Genomic DNA, 13,525 nt, shown 5'->3' on the forward strand with positions numbered 1-13,525 from the left:
AGATTATGAGACTGTAGAATGTTGCAACAGAATTGGTCCATTTTGAACATCCAGGGGCAAAAAGGGTACAGTACAGATTGAGCAAACTTTAACCAGAATTCAAAAATTCGAAAAACTAAAAAATTCAAAATGGACCAAATAGATAGTTGAGATAGTTACACATTTGCTTGCTGATAGTTCAGTGTACACAAACTTTGCTTCATGCACTAAATTATTAAATCTATTGTATAAGGCATATATGAAACATAATAAATTGTGTGTCCAGACCTGGGTTTCATATCCAAGGTATTTCATTATGTACATACAAATGTTTTGTTTTTTTTAAAAAAATCAAAATCGGAAATGCTTATCCCAAGCATTTTGTATAAGAGATATTAAATCTGTTTTTAAAAGAATGCCCCCAATTCATATCGGAAGGATTGTTTAAACTTATGTGAGCTTTCACATGTGTTCAAAGTATGTTTCCCTTTCCAATGAGCACCAGTAATGCACCACACACTTTCTAAAGCACATAAACATACACAAGAGTCCAGCATAGTATGTATTTCCCATTAATTAACTTTCTCACAGCCTCTTCATTTAACATTCATTTTGAAGTTAAAACCATTTGTGCTTTCTGTGTCCACACAGCAATGATATGACAGTGAATATAAAACATGTTATTTTTTTGTTGTTGTTGTCATTTGGTATGAGAAAAAGAATGAGACATTCCTTAGGTTTGGAGGGAGGGGAGGATGGAAGGAAGGAAAGCTAAAGTGAATGGGAAAGAAATGTAAACCTTAAAGGAGCATATTTGTGATTAAACAGTTGCACAATTATGATGTTATTAATGGCACTTAAAGCATTACAATATTTCATCACATTTTGTCATCATTTTCTTTGTAGAATTTGATGTGACCTGTCTTTCTTACTTTAACCCTAAATGCTAAAAGGGACAGAGCCCTGAGATCTGAAAGTTGCCCTGCCCCTTTGACTTTACATTGTATATGCACTTAACATCTCTTTCTTTCTTTCTTTCTTTCTTTCTTTCTTTCTTTCTTTGATTCATTCATTTTATTTTATTTTTTAAGAATTTCTTTTGCTACAGGGGATAGCAAATGCTTGACAACATGCAAAGGCTTTGTTTTCTGTCTCTATAGAATTAGCTTAAAAACTGAAGCTTCTCAGTGATACAAAACGTGAACGCAAAAAAATTTTTTAAAAAAAGGAAAGTGGCTCACTGCTTATTGAACCAAGCACAAGATTGTGGTGTTTTCTTCTCCCTTAAAAAACTGATTCTAAAATTCTGAAGTTTATCCCCTAGTATTATTAAGTTCTATTTCATTTCCCCCTCTTTTTCATTTGTCATGATAAGTATTCACAATGTGTTGTTTCTATGGGTTTTCTTTCCCCTGTTAAAAAAAGCATCCTGCTCTATTTTCATCACTGTTTCCTTGACATCCAGGTGGCTTCCTTATGTGTGGGCATATTATTGTTTTTATGTTTTTGGATTACCAAAAGCTAACTCAATGGTTTTAACAGACATTGGGGACACAATCATATTTGGATCCTAGATCAAACTATAAAGACTGCCTTATTGACCATTCACCCCATAATTTTGCATTTTTATAAAAAGGGAGAGAAGAAATGTGTGATTCACTTGAAAGACACGCAGAGCCTTCTTTCCTCACTACCCCAAATGCTCTTGTAAGACGTCTGACTTTGAACTCACACACACATTCCTGCCATTGCTGTTCACCTTCCAGCTGCATTACCATGGCACCTTTGAAGGACATATGTAGGCTGATGCTGTCATATTCCACATTCAGATGCTATTCTCCAAGGTTTTGTCTGTGATTTCTTTTGGCAGAGCAAGCTTCGGTCATTATGGCACAGTGAAATATTCTAGGATGCTATGTAATTCAGACTGAATTTGGAGTCTGTTTAAGGCACGTGTCTTGATACATATATCTACCTAGCTATCTATATATCATGTACATGTATAAAAGACTAACATTGGGTCTGTAGACAGTCAAAAGACAGATTTGACATTTAATTCCTGTCTTCAAGTAATGATTTGTTTTCATGTTCCCTTTCTTTGGTTTCACTGGGGATAATTCCATTCTCCAAGCCCAAGTGTTGCTCAATACAGTCAGTGAGGACAGCAGTACTAGAGTGGTCTGAGTGACACCCTTTCTCAGAATCCTCCTCTTTCTTCTCTTCGTCCAAGGAGTAGTTCCTGAACGTCTCATATATTTTCCGCACATCTTCTGGAATACTCTTTTTAAGGTCTTTGTTTTTCCTCTTGGTCAGCTTGGACGAAGAGCAAAATTTGTTGATGATGTTGTCCTCAGATGCCCCCTGCCCATGCTTGGTCAACTGATCTGATCCTTTAAGGCGTAAGTTGTTCGGTTTGCTGCTAATGCTTTCCTGAGATGAAGCCTTGAAGTGGCCACTGTCCAAGGCGGCAAAGACACAGCGCTTCTCTGGGGACAGCATGTCCAACGAGTGGGCTCTCTGGTCTAGCCCAAGGCGTCGGCGCTCCATGCTCCGGATGGTGGCTGCCCGTTGGAGCTTGTCATGGATCTCCACGCTCAACCGCCGGCGGGTTTCCCTGAACTCTGCAGTTACATTGGCTTTCCATTCAGCTGCATGGGCTTTTATTTCACCAACCTTTGCAGGGTTATAAAAGTTGAAAAATGAGAGAAAGTTGAGGAAATCACAAAATATTTGTCAATAGCAATATATTAAAGAAGCACTTCTGATCAATTTTAAAAACTGGTTATATCAGCCAATTCATTTTGTCTACTTCCTGACTTCCATTAATACAATTTAAAGTAATGCATTCAAAGCTAAAAGGAAAACAACATGAGTCAAATGCCTCCTTTCTAGGAGCTATTAAAGGCATAGGAATTCCCTTTGGGCCCACTGTTATTGTAAAGCTCGAACATATAATTACAGCATAATCCAAAGCATAAGGACTATTGTTATGTAGGGTACCTGATTTAAATAATAACTGGCAGAATAAGAGTAAATTGCATGTAGTAAAAGAGGTAAATGTGCTTATATAGCATCCTTCAATTATACATTGGGATTCTTAGTGCTGATGTATTTTCTTGTTGCATAAAATGGATTTCCTGGAAACAGTCCTGGGAATACACATACACCCTTCTTCTAATGCTTTGATCATCAAAGTGCACTAAGTCAATTCATAGATCCTTTCTTTCACCTTATAGGATCAATGCTACAGTTCTACTAAGTGCCTCCAGACAGAATGCTGAAAAGCTGAAAAGCAATTTCAGTGGACTCAGTGATGAAGCTCTTTGTATCCCACCTTGACTGAAGAAAGACTACTTGAAAGTGTGCAGAAGCCTTCTTTGTGTCCATTCCTACACTTCAGAATTCTCTCCCAAGGGCTCCCAACCAACCATCTTTCTTCTGTTATCTTTTCCAGGTCTTAGAATGCCTCTTAATCTTCTGAGTTCAATTTAGTATTGTTGATCTGGATGCGTTTGAATGTTGCTGTTTCAATCTACAAGGATTGTCTTTGTTTTACTGACAATGTGTACTTTACATTTAAATTGCCTCTAAACTTACTGTGAGCCATTCTGAGAATTGCTTTCAGAAGTGGAAGGGTAAGCTATATGTTTTCTAAATGAAGGGTACGGCAAATTTCATGTGGGCATCTCAAAGCTCCCTGGATTGATCTGATGGCATTATAGTCAGCCCTCCACATTCACTGGGATTAGGGCCCCAGTGCCCCCATGAAAGTGAAAAAAATGCAAATAATTGCTATTTTTACCTGAGATAATTTTTAGGTCTTCTAGTGTGACTTTATGGTCAACTTTCACTGGAAGACGGCCATAAAATCCCATTGGATGACCTAGCTATTCCTAGAAAAGTGTTCTCTCTAAAACTCTCTATATCCTCCGAAGGACGTTCACAACAGAATCGCATTGAAGAACACAGAGATTCCCAATGAAAACATTTTAAGCAAATATGGGAATAACAAAATCAAGATAAGTCAAAGCCACAAATGTAGAGGGAAGGCTGTGTTTGCTTTGCCACCAGAAAATGAAGAAATATAAGAAATAAATATGGAATCGATATTGGGAATGGCCCCAGTCTACGAGTTTGGATCATGTGATTTTAATGTTTAGATTAGGTGGTTTTAATTTGTATGTCCTTATATCTAAATGTTGTTTTATCTTATATTTAATTGTCTTATTGACTTGTATGCATAGTTATATGTTTTGTTTCGATTTATTATTTGGTTTTATATGTATGTGAAGCTCTGAATTTTGCCATGATTTGCTGTAAACTGCATTGAGTTCCCCCTGGCGTGAGAAAAGGGGCATATAAATACAGCAAATAAATAAATAAATAAATAAATAAATAAATAAATAAAATCAGTGGCACAACTTGCTGCTCAATTTCAGTAGCATGATAGCAAGTTTCTAATCTCGCTTCTAAATGGACGGGATAAAACAAAAACATAAAACGGAGCAGCACCAATAGGCACAGAAAAAATCAATAATTTATTACCTCTTCTTTAGTCTTCTTTGAAAGGACCCGTAACCAATCTCCAATCATGCTGAGGACAGCAGCAAAGTAGGCAAGGCCTACAAGAATCCAGAACCACACCAAGGGCTTATACCACTCACGGTAAGGGATTTCAGCATTTCCTCCTTTGGAAGAAGTAGGTAAAAAAAACTAAGTCAATAATATTTTATAACTATTCAGGAATTATTTAAATGCAGACACATTTCAAGATTCAACTACACACTCTATTTTTTTCTGCCTGTAGTCCAAACCCGTCCTCAAAATTGTGGGTGTCCAAATGACACTTCATCATATTATGCTGTTTCTCCTAAGCGGTTTATAGAGGTTGAATATCATTTATCTGGAATTCTGAAATCCAAAATATTTCAAAATCCACAACTGTCCACATGAGTGGCTGAGATAATAAAACCTGCATGCATGCGCACAGATGTTATTTTTTGAAACAGCCAACCAATGCAAAATCCTGTCCAGGTCTACTCGGAAGTTAACTCTATTAAGTTAAATGGGTTTTATATTGAACTAAGTGATTGCAGGATTATACACACGTACCTGGGATGTTTCAGTGAGACTTACTTCTGAGAACGCATTCCTAGAATACTGCTATAAATGTCATTTTTTTAAAAAAAATGGCCATGTGGAGTACTTTTTTTTACTATACCACCATGGTTTAGTCTTCCCTCTATTTCACCCCCTGAGCTTTTGCATTTTGCAAGTTGTTAGAAATCTGATACATTCCAATGAAGCCGTAAAGTGCATTTCATGCAGCCTGCACATGAACATGCCTGCAATGATTGAAGACACATATAAAAACTGAAGCATACAACTGAAGATGGTGGAGACCCAAATATTGTTTCTGATTTCAGACTTCTCTCATCACACACACACACACACACACACACACACACTATGCATTACTATGTAGCTTTATGGTTTTCAATGTACAAGAAAGGGCAAGTGGTGGGTTTCTTGTTGCTATGATGCACAGAGGTTATTCTCATCACACACGTCCCAGTGGGAAACTCGCTATAAAGCAGAGAAAACTGATCTGTTGCACAGAGAAAGCAGGCAATAAATGGGCAGTTACTTCCCCCACCTCTTGTTTAGTTCTGTGGCCATTGCCTTTTTCCCAGCCAGAATCATATTTATCAGCCGTACTAATGCTTTTTTCCAGATTAGTAAACACAAAGGACTTGTATGAATCAACAATCAATGCCTGCTATTTGAAGCCTTTGTGATTGCTTGTCATCCACAATTTACCAAAAGCTTTTCCACAGTAAACCTGCATCTAGTGTGAAATTAATGCAATTTGACACTTCTAGATAGAGAATTGGGGAGATTTAGACAATCGAAGAATTCATCGTACAATTAGCCAACTTTGTAGCAGTGTGCTTTAGGCTCTCAAAACAATGAAAGGAAAGGTTGTTGTATATTGAAGAACTTTCCTAACACTTAGGGAGATGTATCTTTTGGCCCAAAGGCCTAATCAGCCCCTGCCACTTCCAACTGGAAAGGTGTGCAGGATGGGAATTGGACACACCATTAGGATTCTCTTTGCTTTTGTCTCAATTGGGAAGATAAGTAAAGGAGTACAAAATTATCAAATCACAATATTTCCTTATGCATCTCTTATTTTGAGAGCATGATGATTTGACCTCCCACATCATGGAACCATGAGAGTGTGGAATGTTTTAAAATAAATGACAAATTGCCATGTGTGTGTCTTTGCGGGGTGGCTGTTGCAGGAGTTGGTGCTCCCTTCCACCTACTGCAAGAATCAAAGTTCGCCTCATAAGAATCCATTAGTTTGGTGCAATAATCCCCCTAACAGCCATTCTGAAACTGCTGGAGGGCATAGCAGGAATGTATTTGGTTTTGCCTCATAGCCAGACAGAGACTGATGCCCTAATCTGCTGAGATCCCAACAATTTGAATAGAAGATAGAAGATACTATCAACCCATGAGTCGCAATGAGGCATACGGATATATTATTATTATTATTATTATTATTATTATTATTATTATTATTTAGGGCATTTATATCTCGTCCTATCTCACCTCCACAGAGGGACTCAGGGCGGCTAACAACTGGCACGGCATAGTGCCCACAATAAGAAAAGCATAAATATACATAACATAATAAAAACAGTATGCGCCTCAAATCTACTTCCTACTTTCCATAAACCGTGGAATGGTTCTGGCGATGATGAGCAGAGGACCTGCAGTGGAGTTTTGCCTGGAGAGCTCTTATTATGCTTGGCAATGTAGGATTTTGGGCATTGTACACATGCTTGCCCTTTGATTAGGGCCTCCTCCTTAGTTAAGTACACTTGTTAATTCCCATTAAGACTAACAGAGGCAATGTTTGCAATTCTGGGAGAAGAACAGACATAACAAGCCGTATCCTGATCTTGATTCTGCGCTGAACTGGATTATATGAGCCCCCACTGCCAGATAATCCGTGATAAACAGAAAACCTGGGATCTGATCCTGGGATATCGGGCCTGTCTGGAAGGGTCCTCAGCATCCTCCACTTAAAGACAACTGAGATTCTCTAGCTGCAATGAATACTGGATTACACTCAATGACAACAAGATCATACCAATTGTGCAGATTTCTATTTCCACTAGTGACTAACCAGACTCATGAAGGAAGTCATAAAACAGGCATAAATTCAATAGTCCTCCCACAGAGCTTGGAGAAGTTATTTTTCAGGTAATATCCCAGAATCCCTGAGCCATTTTGACTATGGGATTGTGGGAGTTGTAGTACACATGGTTAGTTCCAGTTCTGTCTTCTCTTGTCACTGCCTTCCCTTACCAATGCTTTGTATTCAGCTCAGCTTCAAATCATCTTCTCTTTATCACAGCAATGGGGTCCACCAGTACAAACTGATACACTAGTTTATTGGTAGTTGGCAGGAACATAGATTTATATCCCAGTATTGTAATGTTCTGATCTCAGCAAGTACATAACTTCCCCATGGCACAGATCTCATTTGTCTTTAGCATCCAGTACAAGATTTCTAAAATGATAGAGCAGCAGGGCCAAAAATTCTATTAAGGATAGAGAACATAATTTACACTTTGCCTCAACTGAAAGCTACAGTCCATTTGGTTTTAAATATAGATGTCCTTTTTACTGATATTATGGTATCATTGTTTGGACAGACAGCTATTATTTATACATGGCATCTTTCTTCAACTATGGCATTTAGGTTTGAAGTCCTAAAAAATATGTTTTCCTTTACAAAATTGTTGATTGTGTAAAACATTGTGCATAAAATATAATACTGCATTCATTTTTATAGCTCACTCAATCTGGCAGTTTTCCAGTATGAGAGCCCATGCTGTACATTTTAGCTGCTAAACTTGGTGAAAAAATAACTTTTTAAATTTCTTAGGTGGGTGTTTTCATTTTTTCAGAAATTCACCCTTCTTCCACAGATGTCTTTCCCACTACTTTTCAAATCTTGCCAACAAATAACAGGTTCTGGAACCTCAAGCCATAGCTAAGATCTACACAGAAACTTGCTGGAACACCTCAGCAAGCGAGAGTCCAAAAGTGGCAGGCTAAAGCCCAGAACCTCAATCAATGGCTGATACCAAATGAGAGACTCCCTCCTAGGCACACATAAGATGGGTGACTTAGAAGACGCTACACAGATTGTACTCTGGCACCACAAGATGCAGAGCTGACCTTAAGAAATGGGGCCACAAAGTGGAGTCCACGACATGCGAATGTGGAGAAGCACAAACCACAGACCACCTATTACAATGCAGTCTGAGCCCTGCCACATACACAATGCAGGACCTTCTTATAGCTACACCAGAGGCACCCCAAGTGGCCAGTTACTGGTCAAAGAACATTTAGTATAATGCCAAATTTTTACTTTTGTTTGTGTTTTTAAATACATTACAACTGTACTCCTGGCTTCTGACATGATAAATAAACAAATAATTTGATAGGAAGGACAGAACCATGGGTGATTTAAATCAGAACACATATCCTCATCTTAAGCAATCTATTGGTGGGATTTTCAACTCTTAAAAGGTATTTGGACTTTGGATCAAGAAAGTAAGTGGCTGAAATGGATACTACAACCAGGGGAGAATCAGCATGACTTCTCAGCAACTTTCTACCCAATGCTACTCAAACATTTGCAGGGTGTGGCTTTCATATGCTGCAACAACTTGTTCATAACACACAAAAAGGGTACTGCTCCTCATCAATCTATTGAGAGCAAGTGGTTTCAGAAACCAGAAAGGGGCTGTGTCTGACTGTATATAACAGTTATTTCAGACTTGATTCCACAGTGCAAGAAATGTAATCCACTAAGCAGCGATGCAGACATTTTGATTTGCCTTACATTAGAGGTAAGCATTTAGCTCCAATAGCCTCCTTGAAGCCTCAGAACCCCAAATCTCTTTTTCAATATGCTAATTTTTATTCCTCTCCCCCAGACTCATCAGCTTGATCCAAAACTACCCACAAATGTGGCAGATTATGTCTCCCAAAACCCCAGGTTAACCTCATTATGAGCTCCCAAAACATTTTTTATTGCGAAAATGACATCCGTAAGTGACAACCATCACTTCCAGTGCACAAAAATGTGAGTCTGGGCAACCAGGGAGCAATAGGAGAAAGGCCCCCTCTTCCCTCTGCATTTGCCTATTTTTGCTTTCATGAGCCAACCCTAAAATTCAGCAAAGTGAGACAGTTTTGGAAAACATGAAACCTGCGGTTTTACTGCTAGGAATACAAAGAGATTTTTTGCCTTGGGTGACAAATAAAATAGCTGGTCTGGGGTGTAATACAACTTACTTTTGGGACTTGTGTGGATATATAGTCTGCTTTGCCTCAGGCAGCAAATGTTTTGAGCTTGTCATCTCTTCCTGGTATGTTTTACCATCACATTTGCCAGAAATAGATCTCATCTGGGTTGTTGTAAGTTTTTCAGGCTGTATGGCCATATCTCCTGACGTTTTGCCTGAATCTATGACAGGCATCCTCAGAGGCTGTGAGGTCTGTTGGAAACTAGGAAAATGGGGTTATATATCTGTGAAATGTCCAGGGTGGGAGAAAGAACTCTTGTCTGTTGGAGGCAGGTGACATTCCACATTCCCAATTTTCCTGGTTTCCAACAGACCTCACAACCTCTGAGGATGCCTGCCATAGATACGGGTGAAATGTCAGGGGAGAATGCTTCTGGAACATGGCCATACAGCTCAAAAAACTTACTACAACCCAGTGATTCTGGCCATGAAAGCCTTTGACAATACAGAACTCATCTGCTTTGGAATTTGGTCTGGATCTTCCATTGAAGCAAATAATTATTTCCAAACACCATTATTCACTTATCTGGGAATGTGATGGTGGAATTTAGATTGTGTTATCACTCAGCTGGATTGTGTTGGGAAAGTGGCATTAGTGGTGTTAAAAACAAATTGTGCCAAGTAGCACAATTTGTACCAAGTAGCAAAAAGTATAGTAACTCTGTTGTTCTACTTTTAAAATACCTTCAGAATAACTACTATTTTATCTTCAAAATATCATCAACAATGGTGAATTCAAACAAGTATCATCCATTCTTTCCATGGTCCCTCAAACAGAAGCCAACCCAGCTTCTATTATGTAGGAGAAAAACAACTCACCTGCCACAAAATCACCAAAACCAACTGTGGTCAGAGTGACTACTACGAAGTAAAAGGAGTCCAGAACCGACCATTCTTCAATGTATTTGAAAATGATTGCTGGAATGGTGACAAAAAGGACGCAACCAGCCAGTATGAAGAGAATGGTTGAGATCACCCGGATCTTTGTTTGACTCACTTGTTTCTTCTGCAAGAGAAAAGGATGGGAAATGACAAACATTTCTTGTAATAGAGAATTTCCTGAAACCATCATAAAAGGACTTTCTATTTGGAAATATCAAATTTGCAACAATCAGCCTACGTTATGTGTAGCATATGCAAAGAGCCAGAGATGAACATGACCTACAGACAAAACACAGGCTCTTCAGCTTAGAAATGGAGATGAACACCACCACCCAGAGCCAGATATAAACACCACCCCTCTGAGCTGGAAGGAGAAGCCTTTACCTTTATCTGTGTTAATATTGTTTCTAGGCATTGAATGTTTGCATTTGTGTTTGTGTATGCAGGAATCTGCCCTGAGTCCCCTCGGGGAGATAGGGCGGAATATACATTTTATTATTTTATTTATTTATTTATATTATTTCTATCCTGCCCATTTCAGCCCAAAGGCGACTCAGAGCTTCTTCTTCTTCTTCTTCTTCTTATTATTATTATTATTATTATTATTATTATTTACTATTAGGACAATGTAGGTCTGAAGCTCTCGATGTGGATGTATTGTAGATGAATCTTGGAGGGTCAAAACAGAGAGACAGACTCTGATGTATCCATCCCAGCCTCGCACTCCCCGTTTTATTTTTGTAAAGCTAGCATCTCCACTCTCTGAGGAAATTGAGTAGTACTGGCTACTGGGAACCCACTTAAAGCATTTACATCTGCTGTTATTCTTTTCTAAGGCTCTGGTCCCACTTCCCACTTCTAGAATAGTGTGGGGCTTAGTACATTTTTAAAATACTTAAACCCCTACTTTCATGGGGTTTAAGGGCACAAAACTCGCATAAAAATGCAAAAACAATGAATAACCTCCCTACACTATTTTTGTACCTGGAATAACACCTCTCCGTGAATCTCTCAGCTCTCCAGCAAACACAATGGTGAATTTCCAGTAGAGGTTTATAAAGTTGTACTGGATGACCTAAAGATTCTTTGAGAGGTGTTCTCACTAAAAATCTCTAGGTCCTCCAACACAATCATATGGTCAACTTCCTATAGAGTCACAATGGAGGACTCTACACCTACAGAGATCATATTAATCAACTCTGTAAATAATTACATCAACAAACATGCAACTATGGGGGGCCAGCTGTATCTTGAAAGCTTTATTAGCTAGACTCTATAACTGCTAGAGAGTAGGATTTAAAAAAAAACCGTATACTTTTAAAATAGTAAAAATATTTCTGAATGCTGAGCTGTAGTGGCAGCTGGTTAACAGTTTTAAACTGAAAGGAACAGGAGATCTGCAGGAGCACCATATTCTTTACTCCCACTACAAAGCTGCAGTATTTCAACATCTCACATTGTTGGGAACAGGAGATAGCATTACGCAACACAAACACTAAAATAAATTGTGCCATTTTATTTGTAAGGATCCAATATATTAAAACTCATTGTTCTGTGTTTTGCTCCATTATTGCAAACCTTTCAGTGTTAGTAGAGTATGGGGGAAAGGAAAAGCAAATAACTGTCTGTTGCTTTCAAGATTCCCAGTACTTGTGTCACAGTTCAACTTGCTGAAAACTATGATTTCTCAGTCCAAGTCATCATTTTTGCACTGCCTTTATCATAAGTGAGAAGGGTGGTGATTGTCATAGTCATGGCACTATAAGGTGCAATACCCCCTCCAGAAAGATCTGGCTGGGAGGCTTTCAATAACCTGAATGGTCATCTCTGGGGAGTGCTTTTGTTGTGTATTTCTTCATAGCAAGGGGTTGGACTGGGTGGTCCCTATGGTCTCTTCAATGATTCAGGCTGTAATACTCCTAACCGATGTTTAGTTTTGTAGATGGGTATGGTTTTTGTTGTGTTTTGTTTGTATAAAGGGGCATGTAGTTTTCTAGCAATTTGCTATGAGTTAATACTCTGAAAGAGAGCTTGGGAAAGTCACATTCGACTACAGAGCACATAATCCCCTAGCCATAGGCTTCAGGGAGAACAATAGTAGTTACACAGAGCTGCAGGTCTAAACTTGGCTCTGAGGGGGGCATCTACGCTGTGGAATTAATATGGTTTGACATCTCTTTAACTGCCTTGGTTCAATGCTATGGAATCTAAGGCTCTAAAGTTTGGTGAGGCACCAGATTCCAACAACTCCCATGATTACAAAGCCTTGGGCCATGACAGTTAAACTGTGCCAAGCTAAATTAAATCTACAGCATAGATGAACCTTAAGAGGTATTTCTTTACAACCAAGCATTGTGGGCTTGGTGACCTTGAGGACTGCTACTCAAAGCCTTCACTCGTGCTCCATTTAAGAGGCAGATGCCTCACGGCTGCCAGTCTTACCAGGATAAAATCCCTATGGATGCTGCCTTGAATTCATAGGATCATAGAGTTGGTCTCTTCTATCTCTGTGTTTCTAATTCCAGAAATAAAATGCTAGGTGTATATTACAGATGGCAAGCCTATGCCCCTACATGTTATTTGACTCCAACTCCCATGAGTCCCAGATACCACCTCAGTTAAAATTAGCCTATATCTCTCATGGCTTCAGATTAGTTTCCCATGCTGGAAATGTGCTTTCATACAGAGATGTGATCTCATTCCAGATTAGATCACCTGGAAGAAAATACAATTTCAGAAAGCTGTCTCTGCCACATTCCCCGTGGAAGTGCCGGCTGTGATTTGGTCAGTTACCAATCAACCCAACCAATAAATATCCCCATTGCTCTTGACTGAAGAAGCTAAAACTGCATTTCCTCAGTTTGGAAAGGTCACTTGAATGTGAAACACTGCAGTCAATAGCCAGGTAGCAGCTGGGTTGAGGGAAGCGGGAGATGGGAGGAATAATATTCCCACAACTCTCAGCAATTTCGCTTTAAAATACCCCCCAAGTTATTGCTCTCTCCTGTAATTTTCTTGGCTATTTTTCTTCTTTGTGCCTACTTTTGAAGACAGAACAAAACAGGAGTAATACATAGCACAGCTAAGACACCCATGAGCAGAAGAAATAGAAGTCAGCAAGCAAACCCAAGGCACAAAAATGTACCAGTGTTGCTAAAGAACATCCCAGCATTACCTAGTTGGCTTCTGAATATACTACACCACTATGTGTCAGAAGCATTGCACCTACAATGTGAGTAAAAATCCTTTCTACAGTACAGACAAGTCCT

General features: G+C 38.9%; 1 protein-coding gene across 1 annotated transcript in view; it reads right to left on the reverse strand.

Annotated features, from left to right (window-relative positions):
* Positions 1–336: 336 nt before the first annotated feature.
* The window catches only part of KCNK10 (potassium two pore domain channel subfamily K member 10), a 97,278-nt gene continuing 84,089 nt past the window's right edge, over positions 337–13,525 (reverse strand). The window contains exons 5-7 of the mRNA XM_060757119.2: positions 10,194–10,380; positions 4,525–4,667; positions 337–2,652 (exon numbers count right to left, since the gene is read on the reverse strand). Of these exons, the coding sequence (XP_060613102.2) occupies positions 2,032–2,652; positions 4,525–4,667; positions 10,194–10,380 (951 nt within the window). The 3' untranslated portion in view covers positions 337–2,031. The remainder of the gene's footprint in view (positions 2,653–4,524; positions 4,668–10,193; positions 10,381–13,525) is intronic.

This window comes from Anolis sagrei, chromosome 1 (assembly GCF_037176765.1).
Source record: "Anolis sagrei isolate rAnoSag1 chromosome 1, rAnoSag1.mat, whole genome shotgun sequence".
NCBI classification, from domain to species: domain Eukaryota; kingdom Metazoa; phylum Chordata; class Lepidosauria; order Squamata; family Dactyloidae; genus Anolis; species Anolis sagrei.